Source organism: Corvus moneduloides, chromosome 1, assembly GCF_009650955.1.
Source record: "Corvus moneduloides isolate bCorMon1 chromosome 1, bCorMon1.pri, whole genome shotgun sequence".
NCBI lineage: Eukaryota > Metazoa > Chordata > Aves > Passeriformes > Corvidae > Corvus > Corvus moneduloides.
Window position 1 is genome coordinate 147,914,090 of NC_045476.1, and position 21,029 is coordinate 147,935,118.

At 39.9% G+C, this 21,029-nt stretch overlaps 1 protein-coding gene across 4 annotated transcripts; it reads left to right on the forward strand.

Moving 5' to 3' along the window:
- Nucleotides 1–1,023: 1,023 nt before the first annotated feature.
- On the forward strand, nt 1,024–19,522 carry EBAG9 (estrogen receptor binding site associated antigen 9). 4 transcript variants are annotated; one of them, XM_032131706.1, is made up of 8 exons: nt 1,025–1,187; nt 6,985–7,160; nt 8,081–8,178; nt 11,471–11,595; nt 11,801–11,959; nt 13,883–13,990; nt 15,003–15,094; nt 18,985–19,522. In XM_032131706.1, exons 4-8 carry the CDS (start codon nt 11,476–11,478, stop codon nt 19,103–19,105), a joined length of 600 nt encoding a protein of 199 aa, XP_031987597.1. In that variant the 5' UTR covers nt 1,025–1,187; nt 6,985–7,160; nt 8,081–8,178; nt 11,471–11,475; the 3' UTR covers nt 19,106–19,522. The 4 variants fall into 4 exon arrangements, with proteins under 4 accessions (XP_031987579.1, XP_031987597.1, XP_031987570.1 ...); XM_032131679.1 differs by having other exon boundaries at nt 1,026–1,187; nt 11,517–11,595; XM_032131697.1 differs by lacking the exon at nt 1,025–1,187 and adding an exon at nt 6,428–6,461 and having other exon boundaries at nt 11,517–11,595.
- The last annotated feature ends 1,507 nt before the right edge of the window (nt 19,523–21,029 follow it).

Below are 21,029 nucleotides of genomic sequence, written 5' to 3' on the forward strand. Positions count from 1 at the left end.
AGTTGTGGAAATGCTGTCATGGTGTCTGTCGGGACATGGAAAAGGGAAATGAAGGAAATTTATCTGATACCAGTGCCTCCTCACAAGAGCCATCCTCCTATCATCCATCTCCATCTCCTCACTGCCCAACTCACCTATGGAACACAGCAGCTGAGTAAATCCAGTGGCAGAACAGGAAGTCTTTACAGGAAGATATTTAAAGAGCACACAAAGAACTGAGTGCTACAGCTTGGAGTTGAAAGGAGTGCTGTATTAGCACTGTTCTAGAACTGACTAGATTTCCCTGGGAGAAAGGGACAAAATATTCCTTTACTTCACCTACCGAGTGTAACACAACTGAGGTTTACACAGAGCTCTGTAATGCCTTACATTAACCTTAACATCACTTAACCAGCCATTAAAATGGACAAGCACTCAGTGAACAGACTGGGACACGGGCTGCACCCGTCAGAAGAAACTTCAGCAACGTCTGTTTTTTAGTAACATCCAAATTTACAGCTCAGCATCCTGTCGACCACAGAGGAACACCCTTACTGCCACGTGTGCAGCACCCCGGCACGGTTAAAGTCCAACGCCGTTTTCTCGCAGTTCCCCGGAGGGACAAAGAGCCGGCTCAGACCCCTCCAGCCACTGTGGGCGCGGGAGGAAGGCGGGCGGGGGAGGGCGCAGGCCGCTGGCGGGGCGGGCCGCGGGCAGCCCCGCACAGCCCGGCACAGCCGCGCTCGGCCGCTGCCCCAGCCCCCGGGCGGCCACGTGTGCCCGCGGGCCGAGCGGGGCGGGCCGGGGCGGGAGGCGGTGCGGGCCGAGCGGGGCGGGCCGGGGCGGGAGGCGGTGCGGCCGGAAGGGGCGGGCCGGGGCGGGAGGCGGTGCGGGCCGAGCGGGGCGGGCCGGGGCGGGAGGCGGTGCGGGCCGAGCGGGGCGGGCCGGGGCGGGAGGCGGTGCGGCCGGAAGGGGCGGGCCGGGGCGGGAGGCGGTGCGGGCCGAGCGGGGCGGGCCGGGGCGGGAGGCGGTGCGGCCGGAAGGGGCGGGCGCGTCTCCCAGGTGACGGGGCCGAGATGGCGGCGCGCGAGGTGGTGGTGGAGCGGCGCGCGCCTGGCTCTGGATGAGGGGCGGCCGGAGGCTGCGGGAGCGGCCGCCTCGGCCCCTGGAGCCCCGCGACCCCCGGCGAGGCCTCTCCCCCGGAGCAGGTGAGCGGGGAGGGCCGGTTGCTGCGCTGCCGGGTGCCGCTTCCGCCTTGCTGGGCAGGGGCCCGGCCTCGGCGCCTTCTCTCCCGGGCAGAGCCTCCCGCGCGGTTCTCCCGAGTCGGCGCCCCCGCCCCGCTCCGTGCTCGGGGCGCCCCTGCCCCGCCGCGCTGGGGCCGCCACCCCCCGGGCCTCGCCCAGCGGCGGGGCTGCTCGGCCGGCCGGGAGCGCCAGGCCCGCGGCCTCTGCCCGGCTGGTCCGGGCCCCTTCCGGGGCGAAGAGGCGGGCATCTCATGGGCTGGGAAGAACATGAAGTGGCCGAGCAGTAGATAGGCAGTGTTTGGGGTCTGGGGGCTTGGCACCCTGTGGCAAAGGGTGAGGGCACACGTCCTGTAGGAGCTGGTCGTGGGATAGCATTGCTTGGGGTTACCTGCTGTTCACCCTGAGCGGCAAATTTCATAATACGTAGTGTGACGGTTTCTTAGCACACTTTTAAAGCCTTAAGAATCGCTAACAGCTCACAGAAAAATTAAGTGCTGCCACCTGGCCTCGATGCCGTCTCTAGTAATATTTAAGCCTTGGTTGGTCGGTAGTACCATGGCTGGTAGGGCACTGTTTTTTGATCATGAATTCACAGAGTAAGTGCCTGAGTTGCATATCTAATGAAAAATTGCATAGCTTGCTGCTTTATAGCTATGTGGAAATATAGATGTGCAGAGATTTCTTTAGGCCCTCTTGCAGTGTGCATTGTTTGTAAATAGCTGGTTCTTGTCAAGACAGGCATTGCAAGATGATTTTGTAGTAGTAACAACGAGTGTGTAAATTTGTTGTCTGTGGCATTCCATGTAGTTACAGAAAATTTAGGTCCAGGATGGCAGATAAGGACTGGAACAGAATTGGGGTCTCTTAAACTCCAGTTTTATGTCTGAGAACTTCAGTTTTATGAAGTGAGTTGTTACATGAATTACTGCATTATGTAAAAGACTTGTTGCAAAGGTGAATGAAGTTACAGTGTAGTCTTACAAGATTGCATTACTTCAGTGTTCTGTATGCTGGTTTTCAGAAGACAGTGGCAACAGGTAAGGAATTGTCAAAGAATAACTGATCAGGCAGTGGACATAAACTTTCTGTTTTAATTAATATTGCTTGAAGAGTAGATCTTTTTTTTTCTAATTCAGAACAGAAAGCTTCAGGAGTTCACATTAGTATGGCTGGAGCTATATTCAGTTTCTTGGAGAGGAAGGGGTGAGATGTGGTGTATTACTATAGAAAGTTTATGGCTGTGGGAGTAACATCTTTAAAAAAAGAGTTGAAACTCCGTACATTGTATATCAGTCTAGAAATAACTGAAGAATTGCCAGCAGTCACCAATTTTTGCTGCCTTTAGTTGGAGCGACAAACATTCTGTCTTTTGGTATCTTCTGCAGCTTTTGATAGTATCTCTTTCTGGATTTGAGTGTCTTAGGTGACTTTACTGTGCCTATGATTTGTGTGAGGGAACTTTCTTCTGTCCCAGCTACTTTAACCGCGTAGTTAGGGTATTTGCACTGAAAGTTGGAACATCAGTGTTGAAACTACAGTACCTTTACAAACATCCCACAACCACTTACCTACAATTAGATAGAGAATATGCCTCCTAATCTTCCCTTTTGATTCAGCTTCTCTCACTAATGCCATAATAGCATGGCTTTAGGGTTCAGTCATGCTGCCACTTAATGTGTCTATTTATCAAACTCAGTGGTCAAGACAGGTAAGATTTTTTCCCTCCATACACAAATGTTCCCAATTTTATGTTTCTTTGTAAAGTGATGAAAAAACCAAGAAACCAAACAAACCAACCAGGAGGAGGGCAGTGGATCCTCTCATGAGGCTACAGAGTCATGGTTGCTGTCTTTGAAATGCAGGAAGTGCTGGTTGTGTCTTTCAGTACATGGTTGAAAGCTGTTCTTGAATCATTACATTGCCTTTTTAAAAATACAGAGTATCTATACATCTTGTAACATACATGATTTGGAGGAGGATTTGTGTGCTTGAAAACAGGTTTTTTATCTATCTACTAATCTTCATAAAATTCCATCTCTCTATAAACCTACTTGCTCATCTTTAAGTTGTTGTGGCCGTTCTACTTACGTAAATCTTCATACAAAATAAACTTTTAAGAAATTCTATCCTTACCACTGAAACTTTGCTAGGTTTTTATCAGCTGTTCTGGTGACAACACAAAAACACCACTGCACCAGTATGGAGTTTGGTGCTGACAAGTGTAAACACTCAAGGCTGTGTTAATCTTCTGTACTAGGAAATGAACTTCTTGTTTTGCTTTAGGAAGGTGAAGCTTTTTTTGTGTCTCCTTATGTAAATTGGAGGGGAGCCTTTCAGTTTCAGACAAGTTATTTTGGGCATCATCATCTGGTTATTTATCTAGCTGTGTTCAATATGGGCTAAAATCACTGATTCCAAGGTGTGTTCCTGTTTACATTCCAGAGTCACAAGTGAGCTGATGTGAAAGAAAATGTAATCAATTCACAAGACACTGGCAATACAAGGTGGAAATTGCATTTCAAAGATGATGATATCTAAAGAAAGCTGCACTGTACAAACAGTTGGCGTTGTAGAGGATCAGAGGAGAGCAGGATGGGTGCTCTATAATGACCGTATTGCATCTTTTTCACTGACATTAAAGATGAGTTCACTGAGAGGAAACAAGTTTCTAAAATAATTTTAGTGTCCCAAAGAGACTTTATTTTAGGGTTGTCTCCGTCTGTAGAAATCCTGTTTAAGTGGTATTTGCGTGTACAGTTAGATATGAAAGAGGAAGTGTTTCTCCAGGTGCCAGTGTGGTTATCATTCAATGATAAACAGTGAGAGTCTTGCTTATTGCACCACAGTTGACTAACCAGTCCGTCTGAGGGTGGACTACACTGGCTACTGTCAGTGAAGTCAGAGGTGCCAGGAGTTCTAATGAGGCCACTGTTGCAAGCTGTAAAAAATGTAAAAATGTTCAATAAATCTCTGAACTTTCCCTCCCTTCATTCTATTTCCTTTATGGGTCTCTAAAATGTTTAAGTTGCCTCATTCTTCTGGCTTGGCTCTGAAGTGTTTAACATCTCGTGGCTGCTGTCCTTTAGTCCTTTCTGTGCTCATATTCCATGTGAACACCTGTTAGGACTTTTTACCAATGGAAGGCAGTATGAGATGTACAAATCAAATTCCAGCTAAATTTGGCGTCTGTTATGAAATTGTTGAGTTGACCATGAGTATTAAATTGATTAGGATTCATGTCTTGACTTACTTCCTTGTTTATGTCTGTTGAAACGGAAGTTCATTTGACACAAAGTCTGATAAATATAATGCATTAGAAACAGTTTCAGTAGTGGGAGAAGAAAATCCCTATCCTGTTTTATAAATGGGAAGCTAAGGCATGAGGTGTGATACGCAGAAGGATGTATCAGGCTGGCAAACAACTCTTGCCAGATTCCTGGATTTTAGTCCATTGTTTCACATTTGCCTCTATCTGTTAAGAAATGTTCTAGGATTCTTGATGTAGCACTGCAACTTTGTTTTATGTCTCTGTCATCCTGTGTTATAATTGACTGCTGATACAGTTGTAGTTCCTTTTGGGATTGCGTATCAAGGAAAGGCTTAAGAAAAGAAAGACACAATGTTGTGGCTTAAATTAGGGTTCTGTGTATATCTGTATTCATACAACTACTCTAGAATATGAAATGGTTTAGCTTGAGAACTTTAATTAACTTAAAAAAACTCCCAAATGCAAAAGAACCTAACCCCAAAAGGCACCAAACAAAACTCAAAACCTTTAGCAAACCTTTAACTTTTCAGGTAGTGCTGTTCTTAGAGCAATGATGCACATGTTTCAAGTGCTGTTTCAGACAGAGGGGAAAATGCTTGACTTGTCCTTACCTTGAGACAATAATTGGTTCAAGATTGTGTTTAAACAGCTTGTAGCATATTGCTAAAATGAATATAGATATACTGCTTCATATCATAAATAGCAGTATAAAACCTAGGTACACTGAGAAAAGTTCTTTTTAAAGATGAATGATTGCTAACACTAGTATGGCTGGCTGATAGCATATTGTTGACAAATCTCTGGTTGTGCATCTGACAGTTCATAGTGTATAGAGCTTAATGGGGAAGACTGCAATCAATGCTCAGAGAAGAGGTGGGCAAAACAGTACTTACTGTCTTAAACCATAGAGTCACTAAGGTTGGAAAAGACCTCCAAGGTCATCAAGTCCAGCCTTTGAAGGGCCTAATTCTAGCTCAGCTGAAATGAAATGCAGCTCTGTCACAAATATGTTAAGTGGCCATATGTCTCGTTTTAACTCTGAAATCATTGCTTGGAAAATCTCCACAAGGAAAGTGAAGAGGTGCAAGTTACCTGATTGTCATGGGGAATGGTAATAGCTATTGAACTCTGCCAGATGCACACACGGGAGATACTGGAAGTGTAGTCATTCATGTATGGGAATGACCTGGCAAATGGATTAACTTCTGGTGGTTAATTCTTGTCAGCAGTGGGCTTCACAAGTCTACTGACTCTGCAAGCCAGCATCCTTGTGGATTCTGTTTTTTTCAGTTGTTTATATTGAGAACTCAGTACAGTATACGATTTGATATATGAAAAAATGGAGATGAGTGGAAAACTGGGCTCATTTATATGTACACATATATGTATTTGTAACTGACACACTTGAACATTGTTCTGGTTTTAGTTTTGCATTTAGTAATCTTCCTAATTCCTTGACTTTAGGCATAAATAATAAGGGTTTTGGTGGCTTCCTAAAACCTTCTCAGTCAATAGTTAGGAGTTTTTTAAAATTAGGATCGATCTGTACTGTCCAGTGTAGCAGTTAAGACAGCCTGAACAGGGGAAAAGAGCTTTACTCTCGCTAATATTGAGTACTGTTCTACTCCTTCCCTCCTGCCCCCCAAGCTGGTAGGGTGGAGTGAGCTTCTAAACAAGCTTCTTTTCAGAAACAATGTATTTTTATAATCACTTCAGCAGGTCATGTGCTCTTCATGCCTCACATCCCAGCTATCCCCTAGATAACTTCTAGCTGCCTCTCCTAAAAATAGCATTTTTTTTCACCAATTCAGTGTTAGTTTGCAGTAATTTCTACCTTTAGGATAGAGAACTTTCCATCTAATTACTATTCACTTTTCTTTCACTAACTTTCATTATTTCCGAATCATCAAATTCTTGACTGATGCATTCTTCTGTCATCTAGATATGGTCAACATTGTTCATTCTCAAAGGTAAGGAAGTGCTTGAGCATAATATGAATTGATGGTCCAGTCTGTTAAACTAAAAGCTAAACATGTCAGACAATATCTGTTCTTGCTTCTTTGTGGGAACTGACTGCTTTCTAATTCTGTTAGATAAAGAGCCAATCCAACCTTGTATAAAGTCCTCTACATTTTTAAGTCTCCCATGAAATGAACTAAGATAACACAAATGTTGAAGTAGAGGTGATACGTGTCCTATGAGGCCTTTCTCCTGAGCTACAGCTCGGTAGCGCAGTCTGTAATTTGGTGGTTGCTGTTGACTTAAGCCTTCCATTTTGCAATTAAAGGGCTCATTTGTTTAATAGCCCCTGTATGATTTTTCAGTAACAGACATTCCTGTTCTGGACAATATGTGAAACAATATTTCCAGTAGTATATAATTCCAGTGTTTAATAGTAGTTACATTATCTAACAAATGAGCACCAATAAAAATAAATCTATGCTCCGTGAAGCTCACGAATCCCATTATGTACCTTTTTAATAAAATCCTCAGGACAGTATTGGAGCAGCCTACCTAATGATCCACCTTCCTGACTCTTCCTAACTTAAAGCCTGGAATATAAAAAGTGATTTAAATGCCATAGCATATTTGAAATCAAGCTGTCCTTCCATGGAATACTCATGGCCTGAGGAAAATGTCACAGGGCTGCCTTCTCTTCTCACCAGGAGGTATGTTAAACTTGCAACAGAAAATGTTGTTACAAGTGTAGATGTATATAAGAAAGCTATTTGTGAAGCCTAACCTCTTAGTCTTTGCTCTGAAATGTTCACCTGTAGAAGAGACAAAGGATCCTTGAATTCCAGCAGATTATTCTGAGTCAGTCTGTAGCTGTTCAAGGTAGTGTGTTGGAATGATGTGATATGATGAGTATAAATTCTCTAGATTATCAAATTGTCAACTGAAAAAATAGCTACAAACAGGAGTGGCTTCAGCCAAAGATGAATTTTTTCTTGGCTGTGTTTGCTGTCATGATCCAGTCAGGCACAGAAATAATCAATAGCTCTGTGGGTTAGCTGGTGCAATAGTGCACATAGGATGAATAGTCTTTCTTTGATGATAATTTTTCAGTGAGACTAGTTCTAAAATAAGCAGTATTTGTTCTCATCATACATTTCCAGCAAAATGGAAGGTAAATTTAAACGACCAATTTTGGGGTTTCACTTACTGAATACATCTATAATTTGTATATGCAAGACATGCTCAAGCAAGCAAGAGCTTCTCTCTGATGATTGTTCTGTTTTGCACTGCCAGTGTCCAGTGCCACTGGTAGTGTCTGAAACAGACCGGCTGCACACGCACTGCAAACAGTTGCCTGTGCTTCCCCTTTAAGAGTGTCTTTAACTGTGACTTTAGCTGTGATTTTGTGCTGTTTCTTTAAAGGCCACGTATATTAGATACTTGTATTATTTGCATCACTAAAATATCCTGATAGTTGGCAGGTAGCATCTTTGCTCCAGGTACCTGCTCTCTTTACTTGCATTAATATAGTTTCACGGAATGCTCCTTGCTTAGCAGCAGCTGAGATAATTGGCTTTAAGTACTGTATAAAGATGTATAATCCTCTGCATCTCACTTTTTTCTTTTGCAGGAAGGGTTTCTCACCATGGCCATAACACAGTTTCGACTCTTTAAAGTCTGTACTTGCCTGGCAGCAGTGCTTTCTTTCATTAAAAAGTTAATATGCAGGTAAACGTGTCTTATTTAACTTGGTTACCTTTTCTTTTTTAGTTTTTCAATTACAGGTTCTTGCACTTCTTTTCTTCTCCCAGCACCCACCCACCACTTTAAACAGTTCTGATTTTACTAATTGAAAAACAATCAAGACAGATGAAAACTAAATCAAATTCATTCTTTAATTTGCATATTTGTTCAGAGTGCCAAAAGTCTGTGTAGTGTATTTGTGAGTGTATTTTATTGTATGGTAGCCGAATGAGGTTTTGTAAACAGCTATTGACAGGGTTTTAAAATGGCCATGTCAAACTTGAAAAGCTGTGCTGCACATTTTCGAAAAGTACTTGGCAAGTGATAGTTCATGTTTTAAGAGATTCAGTTAATGGGAGCATCCACTCTGTCATCAGTCAGTAGGCTTTCATTATAAATGTAAGCAATTCTCATCCTGTTTGTCAAAAAACAGTTGCCTGAGACTTTAGATTCTTCTGCCTATTGAAAATTCTTTCAAAAGTTTGGAGGACGGTGATTAAAGTTCAAGGGAACCACATTTTTTTTCTTTTTAATGATGAATAATGTCTTCTTTTTTGCACTTTTTTAAGTTAAATGTGGTTTTCTTTTGAGTTGTAGACTCATGAGTGCTGTAGCATAGTACTTGGAAGCAGTCTAAAAACACTCAAGAGTTTAATGTTGTGGAGTAAGAGAGTTCAGTAATACATTAGCAGGGTACCTGAGGCAGATGATCTTGGCACTGTGCTGTCATATGAACTATGGTGCTTCCTGCCACTTTTGCAGCATGTTGTTTACGTGAACAAAAAGCAGTCTAGAGCATTGTATTCTCCTTTTGTGTATGATGACAACTACTTTGCCAGTGAGTTTAAAGCACATGCAGAATTTGTGGTAGACACAAAATAACTGTTTATTTCCTCTTCGCTTTTACGTATTCCAAGAATAAGAGGAAGCTCTTGACTTGTTGGTAAATTTAATGCTGTATACAATTATATAGGTGTCAGCCTTAGTTCTGTGATTTGAATTCCAAATTAAACTAAGAATACTTGCTGTTCAATTTCTGAAGGAAGTCAAAACACTGGTTGATGTTAATTTCTATATTATGTTGATGCTTCATTTCTCTAAGTGTAAAGGTATTTTTTATGAGCAGATAATTGTTTTGTAAGTGTAGTGACAGTATTTTCATCCTTTTTTCCAACTTCTAAATGAACTGTAATCTTGAACAACTGAGAAACTGCTTCAGAGTACAAAAAGTAGAAGAACCTTTCTTTGGTGAAGAGCAGTTAGTTGAAGAAATGAAAATTTTAAATCTTTTCACAAGTCACTGGATCAAAATAATTCAGACCACTAACTACAGATGTTTCTTCTGTTTACTGTCAGCTGCAAAGTGTAGCTTGATAAATTTTGTTTTCCTGTAATGCACCCCTGCATATAACTATGTTTAATAACCAGCAAATGTGATTTAATTAAACATGCATTTTAATTCAATGGATATGAGCTAGTACTTAGATTACATGGCTTACATTAGGTTTTCATTTGAACCAGTGTCTGTTGAGATAGTGAAACTTTCTAGGCAGCACAGAGGTTACATACAGTACTAGTTCTTTCTTTAGTTAAATATTTTCTTGATAAACGGCAGCCTGCTTGAATCCAGTTTTCAGGAAATAAAAGGTGTAAGTATAAAAAGAGATGACACTTCCTTCCATTCAAAATATCTAGTTATCCAACTGAGAAATCTGGATGCTGCTTATTAGTAGGGCGAAACAAACCAAAGAATTCTTGAGGCATTTGGCATTCAGAGCAGTGGTCAGTATCTAATGATGGCTGTGGAGCAGCTGTTTTATAAGCATCTTGTTCCCTTGCTAGAAGAAGTGGAGATACGTAGCCTTCCTCAGTGCTGCTCTGGGTACCACATTCTTTCCGATGTTGTATGACAAAAGCTCTTTCCTTCTACCTTCAGTCTTCTTAGGGTAACCATTTTGACTACATGAGTGTTTGTTACAAGCCACTTGCTAGAGTCTTCTAGATCATGTAAATAGAGAAACTAACTGCATAAGAGATGGCTTAGAATAGTATTAACTATAAATAGTATTAAAGATGTGTATGTTGTACAGGTCTGAAGGAGGATGTCTCCAAGCTTCAGTTTCCTTTAGAGGTGTGAAGTAAATCTTGTCAACTGGAAGTCTCTAATGTGTTTGAGGGAACAGTGTTTACACCTTCCTTTACACCTAAGCTCTGTTGCTTTTCAACTTAAATGAACAGTTTGTAAAGGGACTAGAGTTAATTATATAAAACTTAAAAATTGGATGATAACGCCTGACCTTTCCTAAGGAGGAATATTTTTGGTCTAAAGTAGAAAAAATACATCTAGTCACTCACCAGCATACAGCAGAGGTGATATTACAAGCAATTCAACTAGTCAGAGTTGATAGTATGTTCTCTAATACTAAAACTAATGGATAGAAACTAGAAATTGAAGTTTCCCAGTTTTATTCTCATCAGTAGTAAGAAAAAACCCTTCAATTTTCTAAGCTACATAAGGTCAATTACATGACTGCTTTGCTGTAGGAGCTTACGTTCTTTGGGGAAAACTTAAGTGTGAGCCTGAGTTGCATTCTGTTGTAAGGTGTTAAAATGCAGTGCATGTCAGCTAAGAATATTTTAATTATTATTCTGATCTTTGAACGCTGTCATGAAGTAAGTATCTAGGTGGTTTATTTGCAATTAGTGCATTAGTGTTGTTTTCAGTTAAAATTATTTTATATAGTTGCTGAAATACATTGAAACAGTATTCTTTAAGTAGAAGCGTGACTTGAACAAAAGCTGTTGACTTGCATAATCTTGTACTACCCCTGTTTAGACTTTGAAGGAAAAAGAGCTTTAGAGGGGCTTTCAAGTCAAGCAGCTCAGAAAGCTTTGTTAGACACAGCTTAAAATTTAAGACAAATAGAAAAATTTCTCATTTTACAGTAGAAATGGTTCTTTGACAAATGTAGATCGCTAGCGCTTGCTTCATAAGCATTGACAATCTAAAAATTGTAACTGAATTATGCAAGTGAGTTAGTCCATTTTCATATTTCTCAGAATTATTTCTCCTCTATTTCACTGCAATTAGAAAAGTAAATTGCACTTTGAAATTCTTGTGAGCACCACTTTAAGTTCATGATGAAATTCCTTTGCCTAGCAGACTTACTACTGACAATAATTAACACAAAGGTAATTGAAGCACTAAATGTTTTAGCCATGACTATTTTCAGTAGTGCTGTTCTCAGACTTCCTTTTTTGTTTTTTTTAAACTTAGTGCTCATGTTTTCAGAGCTTGGAGGAATCCTACATTTTTCTTTCAGGTCTGGAAGAGGGCGAAAGTTAAGTGGAGACCAAATAACTTTGCCAACCACAGTGGATTATTCATCTGTTCCTAAACAGGTAATTGTTAAAGTGGTAGGTAACTTAATCTCTTAACAGGGTGATTATACAAGTCCTACAATATTGGATTGGTATATATCCAAGAAAGATATAATACTATTACATATGCTATATAGTATTAGGTATATATCTTAGCAAGCTATAAAAAGACAAGTTTTTACCTGCACATAATTAATATTAACTTGTACCATATACTCATATTCAGCCTGAAGTAGAAGACTGGTCTTCATGGGATGAAGATGCACCTACAAGTGTGAAGATTGAAGGTGGCAATGGTAATGTGGCTGCTCAGCAAAATTCTTTGGAACAAATGGAACCTGATTATTTCAAAGATATGACACCAACTATAAGAAAAACTCAAAAAGTAAGTATTCCACTTTCAACTGTACTTATGGAGGGTTTTCCTTGCTTTAAAATAGGCTGTAAGTAAATTGGCAACTTACAGAAGGTGTTGTTGGTAAATGAGAATAGATGCCGGTGTATAGTTTAACGTGTTCAATGTTAAGATCTTTGAGATCTTAACAAATATGATGTCATCACATGTTCACATCTTTAATCTTCATGTTATTAGAAACTTACGAATAGTTTCATAGTCTAGAAGTTCTGGAAAGTATAATGTGAGAACCCTCTAGTCACTTGTGTTCATATCCTTATTTGAACAAAGACATTCCATGTCTTGCTCTACTGAAGTCTGAAGGAGCAGCCCTGCTGTTTCAGAAAACAATGATTATTTGTTTCACCAAGTTATATTGGAGAGGCTGGAATTAGGGAACTGGTATTTCAAAATAGCTTGTTCTTCAAATATCCATTTTTACTATGGAGACAAGACAGAAGGGCATATCTACAGGAGCATCAACATTGTAAATAAATGCTGATTAAAATCTGGTGATTGCAGGTTTTGTTTTTATGTGTAAATCTTCCAGCTGGGTACTTACAGGCCTTTGAGCCAATTGGAAAACTTCACAAGTACTGGAACAGTTTACCAGAGAAGTTGTGCAGCCTCCATCTCTGGAAGTTTTTTAAGCCCCAAGTAGATAAGCCCAAAGTACTTTCATCAGCCTCAGAGCTTTCAGGAGAAGGTTGGTTTACAAACCTTCTGAGGCCCCTTCCAAACTGATTCTTCCTGTGGTCCTATGAACTGGAGGTGATACTGGTGTCAGTTTTCTGTACATTCAAGATCTGCAATATCCTGTGGACTAAATTCTTCTAAGGATTTTGATTTTCCAAAATCTGAGGGACAGAAGAGGACTAGGGAGAGGTAGATTTCTCCTTTATATCTCTTGACATTTTTTGCCTAACAGAATGAGCTTCAGGTTGAGAACAAAACACAGGAAGAGTCCATGCTGTTTGAGTACTGTATGCTGGGTTTAGTTTAAATGTATCTCTAGCGATGACTGCAGGCACTGTAAAGAACATCTCTGTTAACTTGTCCCAGTTAACCCCATTCATGATGAATTTGTATTTCCACTGAATGTCTCGATAAAACCCTGCGATTTGAGGCAGAGTCTATTCGTGTTGCCACTCATCTATACTCATCTATTTGGAAACAGAACCTCAGTCAAATAACAGAGGCTGTCATTGCTCAGTAAGATTGTCTAGTCCTGTTTCCTTTCTTGGATTGATGCTAGCGTTTGTACAGGCAGTGGAGCTGTGGATCTGCCTCATTGGGAAGCAGCAGAGACTCAAAGTAGGCTAAACAAAGTTCGTGACTTGAGGTCAAGACAAATGAGGGATACGTGATCTTGGCAACTGTTTTGGGAAAAGCACCATTTTTCAGCCAAACCAGTACAGAGCTTTACTAGTTGATGTTACTAGAGAATTTGCGGCTATTGAAACTGCACAGATACACTACTGGAGTAGCTGAGAGAGCTGGCATTATAGTGCAGTAGAACTGTGCAGACAGCACTGTCCTCGAAAGTAGTACCTTGAAGTGACCTGTCACAGAAGCAGGATTTCTCCAAGGAATTGGTAGCTTTTATGAGTACTGGGAGATGTGGCTATTTGATCTATGATCCTTTGTGCCCATTCTCTGTCTTGATATAGTTACAGGTTTCCATGCAACTAAAGAAAAAGATAGTGGGGGCAGGAGGAGTTCTTGTCTTTTCCATTTAGCATCTTTCACTTATCAGTTCATTTGGCTGTGCAGCTTTCAGAACCTGACTAGGTTTGAGGCACAGTGAGGTGTTGTGTGGCTGAACCTTCACAGGCACAGAGATACATGATCACCAAGGAATCTGTGCAGTGCTTTGATTTACCACTTTTTGTTCCTTTTTTTGAATATTTTCAGATAGTTATTAAAAAACGAGAGCCTTTAAATTTTGGGATTCCAGAGGGAAACACAGGATTCTCTAGCAGATTAGCAGCTACACAAGATATTCCTTTTATTCACCAATCTGTAAGTATGCTCTAAATATTGATCTTGTACTTGTTTGTTAAATGATGTTCTGTAGGGGAAGGAATAGTCTGCCTAAGGTCTTGTGGAATAATTTAAATTGTTTTAAAATTGAGTGAAGAATGAAGTAGTCCAATATGTTCTGCTGAGAAACTTGACCGACCAGTGATAAAAAGGTAAGAAGCTTCCATGTACTTACATGCTTGCAAATCTGCTAAAACAATGAACTATACGTTTTGGATTTTACACAGTAAGTTACTAACAAAAGAGTAGAAGGCTTTTTTGAAAGCCTCTGAGTTACCTTTGCTTTATTATCTTGGACCTATTTTTAACCTTCTGCTTTTCCCTTCCTTTCTGTAGGGATTGTAATGTAACAGTCTCCTAATTTTTGCTCCTTAGCCTTTGAAAAAATTGCCTGATGACCTAACAGGCTCTCAGTTAGCAGGAGATACTCTCCCTCCCTTGCCCTTTGCCTTCTTTAACAGTGCTTCTCCTTTGATTAACATTGTGCACAAAAGGGTGCAGGCAGGAAGCAGTATAGAATGGTCATGCCACCTCCTTGTACTGTTTGTAATGAAAATAGTTCAGGAAAGGACTTTCAGTGAGTAAAAGTGTCACTCGACTGATACTGGACATAAAAACATGTGGATGTACATGTTGGTTTGTCCATGCAACCTCCAGAAATCTTTTACATTGCCTACTCATATAATCTGCACAATTTATGTTCCTCTTGCTAAAAATGCACTCCACTACTTGCTTCCTGCCTTTCTTCAAAAAAACCTTTGACAACTGAAAAAACTCAGTATTAGAGCAGGGAAAACAGCATAGACAATAAGATGAGAAGCACTGCAATACCTGAAATATTTCTGCAAGTCTGAAGCATTAAGGTTAAAAATAAATAGGTTAAAAATAAATGTTAAGGAAACTTTACTGTCATCCAGGAGCCACTCTGGCAGTCACACACCAATGTTTTATCTAATTTTTCTATGTGCTTAGAACTTCTCTTTTGTTTCAGCCTGAACTGGGAGACCTGGATACTTGGCAAGAAAATACTAATGCCTGGGAAGAAGAGGAAGATGCTGCTTGGCAGGCAGAAGAAGTTCTTAGGTAATTGAAATTAATATAACACTATGTAAAGGTTTTACATGTAAAAGAGTCACTTTTGTTTATCTGACCCCTTTCTGGTAAGTGCCAAGAATTGTTAAATGCCTCTTAAGACAAATTAGTTTTATGCATCTAATCTCTGTGTAACTGGTACTCAGCAGAAGACATTTTGGATCTAATTAATTTAGTAGATGAGATAGTAGGGGAAATATGAAGATCACTGGAACATTGGAACAACACATTAACACACACATGCGGGTGCTAAAAAAACCCTACCCCAACAAAGCCCCACCAATCCCAACAATTTATTGTGTTCAGATCATGTTTCAGCTTGATGAAGTAAAATACCTCTTGATGTCCTTATAAAAAGTTTCATAATCATGTGCTTAAGGTAAAAATAGTTCAGGATAGAAGGTGAAGTGGTAAGTATATGCTTGGAATCCCTGTAGGAGCTAAGCTTTTCTTGCTAACTTAACTAAACTAGCTGATAAGGCTGAATGTAAAATCAAAGTCTTGCACAAAGTTAGTGTGAATACTTCTTCTGTTCAGTTTGTGTTCTTTTTTACTTTCATTTCCTTTAAGGAGTATGGAAGGTAAAGAGATGCAAATTGAGTTTAAATTAATCATACACAATGATTTGAACTGGTCGTGACTTACAGTTTTGTCAAACTTTATTGCTTGCTACATCATCAGGTAACCAGCCTCAGATAGCTTTAGCTTCCTAGGCTGTTCTAATTCTACTCATTAAATCACAAGTACATGGCTTTTGTGGTTAAATAGTGATAATATGAAGTAAAGACATGATGCATTAAAAAATCATTCTAAGGAAAATAGGTGTTTTGGAAAAAAAAGTATTTTGATCAACTATTTATTTTAATGTTTTGAAAAATTTACTTTTTCAATCTGTGTAATAAGACGAGGAAAGTTACCAGCCATTTTCAATGTGCTAATCATAATTAGAATTGATTCAATTGATTATCTCTGTGTCGTGTTCTGCAGCAGCTTAACATGTGAGAATAGGGTTGTAATGCAAATATTTTTGTAAACTTAATCAGGTATCTGAATGTGTACATTCTGGTCAATACCTTGTCTTTTTTTTTTTAACTTCATTACTGTTTCAGGTCTTGTACCAAAATACAAGCTTCGTGATATGAATGATGTGCTTTTGGACTGTTTTTGTTCCAAGGATAGTACTTTTTCCTGTAAAGAATATAAATAGGCTCAGTAAGATCTCTTAACAGCTCAAGTGCAGTCTGCTGAGACTGAAATGAAAGGCAGTGAAAATACTGATTTATTTTTTTTAACTGAGAAATGAAATAGCTACTTTTGCTAACTGCAGAGGCTGCATTCTACTTTACTTAACCCATGCTACATTCCATTACAGATGTTTTTAGGACTATCAAAAGTAGTACTCAAACTCCCTGAAGCAGGGATTTGTCGTATACAAATTAGCTGCTAAAAATTGTCTGGTGTATGTCTGTGCCAGTTTATTCTTGGAGTGTAAAATGTATGTAGTAGATATTTCCAGGATGGTCAAAGGTATATTGTCTGCTATCTGTCAGGTTCATGCTCTAGAATACTTAGGAAGAGAGATCTCTTATATGGTGATAGCAGTGGGGTTTCCCAAAAGCTTAATTTTTTAAAGTGTCATGTTATTTGGTTGAACCTATCCTAAAGATTTCAGCCTTTCATCTCTAGTATTGAAAGGGTTCAACTAAAAAGGTTAATTTACATAGGATTTCTTTTTGGTCTCAGTAAAAAGAATCAAACTGTAGTTATTATAGAAGGGATGTGTATCTAAATATTTCCAGTAGATAGAACGTGATCAGAGCTCCAGCTGTCTCTGTGACTTACTGCTTGGCCAGCTATGGCTGGCTACCTCAATACAGTTGGTCATTGTCTAAGCTGTATCGCAGCTGGGTAAAGTAAAACCTTTGTTTTATTCATGATACAGAATTGACAATGTTTGTCTGTAAACGAGTGAAGTATTGGCTGATTTTTAGCAAGATTGATAGAAAATACCTTCTGAGTTTAGTTTCTCTTGCAGTAGACATCAGTGGTGTCTTTAACATCTGACATTTAACATAAAACTTAAGTATAGTACTGGACAGGCCTGGCTCTGTTTTCAACAGTCTGTAGTAAGGAAGTGGTATGGAGTCTCTTCTTAATGCTAGAAGTCTACATCTTGGTCTGCAAAATGATCTGCAGATCTGTGGCCTCTCTGGTGACTAAATGCATAAGGGTAACACTTGAAAGATAACATTTCAGACTGCCAAATAGAGGACAGAGTCCCCCAACGTTCCAGAGTGCTAATGCTGACTATATTCCAGTGGTGCTTTTGGAGAATGAAATGAGTATGCAGAAAAAGTAAGGGTCACCCTTAACCTGCTGTGTCTGGTACCTGTTGGTACTCAGTAAGACCAGAATAATTTTTGTGTAGTAATGGAGTGCTGATCAGCCATGCAAAAATGGGCTGTGTCCTGCTGAATAGCAGTGAAGACTCTATCCTGTGGCGTCTCCGGTGAGTTGATGTGTAAGCATAACAGTTGAAATGAGTACATACAGTAAGTCAAATGCTCCCTGGAATCAAGGTATGCAGAAAGACAGTGCTGAGGAGTAGGCTCTCAGAGCCTGAGAAGTTCCTGTAGTCTCTTTTTTCCCCATTCTCTGGCAGCTTCTGGGCTGGGATGCACTGAAACTTTCCAGTCAGGGATGAATTGGTGTAGTGGATGATAAACTGGATTTTCAGTTAACTTGAGTTAGTTGGCACTTCGTTTCTTCTGCAAATTTTAGATACCTATCTGCAACTTCAGACTTTATATTACCAACGAAGTTTTTTTCCCAATGGAAGCAGTTGAGCTCACATGTTTTTAGTTTATAGCAGCTACTTGTTTGTATTTTTTGTTGGCCAGTTGCTGTGTCTGAGATGAGGTGAAGGTCTGTCTCTGGGCAGAACTGAATGCAGGTTCTTGGCTCATAGAGGGTGCAGAACCGCTGCCGTGCGCAGGAGCTCTGTGTCCTGTGGGTCATCCCAGGGAAAGAAAGGCAGCTGCCATGATCCCTCACTTCAGAATTGCACATGAACAGCAGCATTAACACCATGTGGCTTTTTGAAACTCTACTGCCTCTACATATTGGCTGGTGTGCATAGCACTTCCTCTCTTTTGCATCAGTTCAGATATGTGGGAAATACAAAAATCTGCTACTGTAATGTGGCAAATATTATTACTCTGCATATTGCTAGACTGACAGCTCTGTCAGCTGTCAGCTGGAATGTACAATAATGGGTGACAATCTCAAAAAAAAAACCCCAAACCACCAAAAATGCCAAAACTTTTGAGCTGCTGCTGAATGCATTAGATAGACTTTTAGTTTTTGCTCTAGGCCTTATAACTGTCCTATACTCTCACTGATTCACTTACTCTGAATCTTTGAGAAGCTAGTGGCTTTAAAACTGCAAAATAATTGAACAAATATTATTGACTAAAACTAGATTGGATTAGGTTGGATGTTGTAAAAAGGTTCTTCACCCAGAGGGTGGTTGATGACTGGAACAGGCTCCCCAGGGAAGAGGTCACAGCACCAAGCCTGACAGAAGTATTTGAACAACCCTCTCAGGCACATGGTGTGATTCATGGGGATGGCCTTGTGCAGGCCAGAAGTTGGACTTCGATGATCCTTGTGGGTTCCAACTCAGAATATTCTACAGTTCTGGATTAATCTGAAAAAAGGACTTCAGCACAGTGAAAGAATGAGTGTTCTGAGAATGACAGTAGACTGAAGTTCTTTTTTTATAAATTATAATAATCTGTGTATTGACAGAACCTTAAGGTATGACCATGCTGAAAATTGAATGTCTGTTATTTAGTAGTTCATGTTTTCTTTAATTACAGACAACAGAAGATAGCAGAAAGGGAAAAAAGAGCAGCAGAACAACAGCGAAAGAAAATGGAGAAAGAGGCACAAAGGCTAATGAAAAAGGAACAAAACAAAATTGGTGTAAAACTGTCCTAACAGAAACCAGGCAGCAATGGCAGTGCCAGTGGAAAGAGAATTTCAGCTCTACAACATATGTATTGGTATTGATTTAACTATTTATAGGACTTCAACACACTGCTTGGTTTCAATGCATTCTTCAGGTCATCTTGGAAGCCAGGATTTTCCCAAAATATCTTGAACTACTAGGACGTAGTTCTTAAAGGAGAAAAGCCCCACAGAAAATCATGCCTTGATGGAATGTTTCCTGCAATAGTTCTTTCCCAGCACCCTTCTTTGCAGCAAAAGTGATTGACAAGGATGGTGATTGAAAAACACTCTTAATGAACAGCTCAAGCCTAGAGAAAAGAATGTAAATATTGAGTGGTGGGAAATCTACCTGTATTGTCTGTGCTTACCTGAAACATGTAATTAAACAGTTTTAAAGAAACCTTTGCTTCCTGCCTGATAAAGAATGTCTGCTTTTGCTCTTTTATCAAAGTATATGTAAACACTTGAGAGTTTTCCATGGGAGATCATATTGACCTGTGTAGAAGAAAATAACTGGTTATGGATGACCTGCAACTCAAGATATGCTCCTGGTAGGTTATGCAACAGTAGAACACAGGTTACAGCTGAACATTGAAAGTGGATTTCTTGTCACTTTGCCACTTCCAGCTTCCTGTGCTCCCATTTACATGCGACACTGCAGTGACTACCAGCAGTGGCATCACTACACAAGAGTGGTGCACCTTTCCTACAAAGGCTGACCTTGCAGATGTAAGGGAGCATTTTAATCACTTACTTGTATTGGTAAATTTGTATTTCTAGCAGAAATTCTTCTTACAGATAGGAATCCTCACACCTTATACTTGTTGCATAGTTAGTGTAATTGAAGGAAAAAAAATCGTGTCTTCCGTTAATAAAGCTAGTGTGACAATTCTCAGTTCAGTTACGAGCACTTTTCAAACTGCATTTTTGGTACACTTACTGTATGTATTTACACTGTAATTCCCCTGGTGCAGTGGGAATGGTAAATGTGCAATAGAAGGCAGCTGTGCTTTAGTGAAGAAGAGAAGTTTAAGGTCTGCTGGAAAGAGGTGTATGGGAGGTGCAGGGTCTGTGTGCTTCCTGTGTCCAGCCCAGTGCTTCAGTGATGCCTGTTCCAGCTTCTGTTTTGTGGATGCTATTATCCCTCAATTCATGGGTTGTATGGATTTCTTCCCTTATGACAGATGAGTGACCTCAGCACATTTCGCACATGAGACTTGTTCCCTGTGCGTCGAGGGGGACAGCACAGGATGTCTAAGAGAATGGGAAGTGGAGGAGGGGCATGTGACTAGATCTTTCCTGCCTACAAAAATAGAATTTTTAACTAAGTTCTAGTAGGTTCTGGCACAAGTTTTACATAGAGTATAAGTAATTGAGAAAACAAGACAGTAAGAATTACTTTTAATGGCTTTAGTCACAGAGAAAAGTTTAAAAATGTTTAGTATACTTGTCATATAGGTTCAAATCTTGCACAAGTCAACTGATTTGACAGCAATTTTCAGATGTTAAATTTTAAAATATATTTTGAAGCCAACACTGCCATGCATGTTTTCTCCACAAGTGTTCTGGCTGGAGTAGAATGGATTACTTCAAGTGCAGACTTCAGTGCAGCAGTATGGCAAGCAAATTGGCTCCTGCTACACACCTCCAAAGTATCTGATAGGGGATGGGAGATTAGAAAGTTTATGAATAAGCTTTAATAACAATCTGTGTTTGTCCTTTTAACAGCACTCAGTAAGCAAGGAGGTACCGATTCTTGCACTATTGCTGACACAAGGCAAGGAAATTGGCTGTCTACTGCATGTTTAAGGGGAAATCTATTGGAAGCTATGTCTCATTTTAAAAAATTTAGTGATTACTGTTGCTATATTTGAGACAATATAAATATAAAACAGATGTAAATCAATACTAT

Bases quoted from the DNA above. Each gene is read 5' to 3' on its own strand.
- EBAG9 (XM_032131688.1), top strand. From the start codon at position 8,096: ATGGCCATAACACAGTTTCGACTCTTTAAAGTCTGTACTTGCCTGGCA. The intron at 8,179-11,516 runs GTAAACGTGTCT...TTTTTCTTTCAG, and splicing joins ATTAAAAAGTTAATATGCAG to GTCTGGAAGAGGGCGAAAGT. The intron at 13,991-15,002 runs GTAAGTATGCTC...CTTTTGTTTCAG, and splicing joins TTCCTTTTATTCACCAATCT to CCTGAACTGGGAGACCTGGA.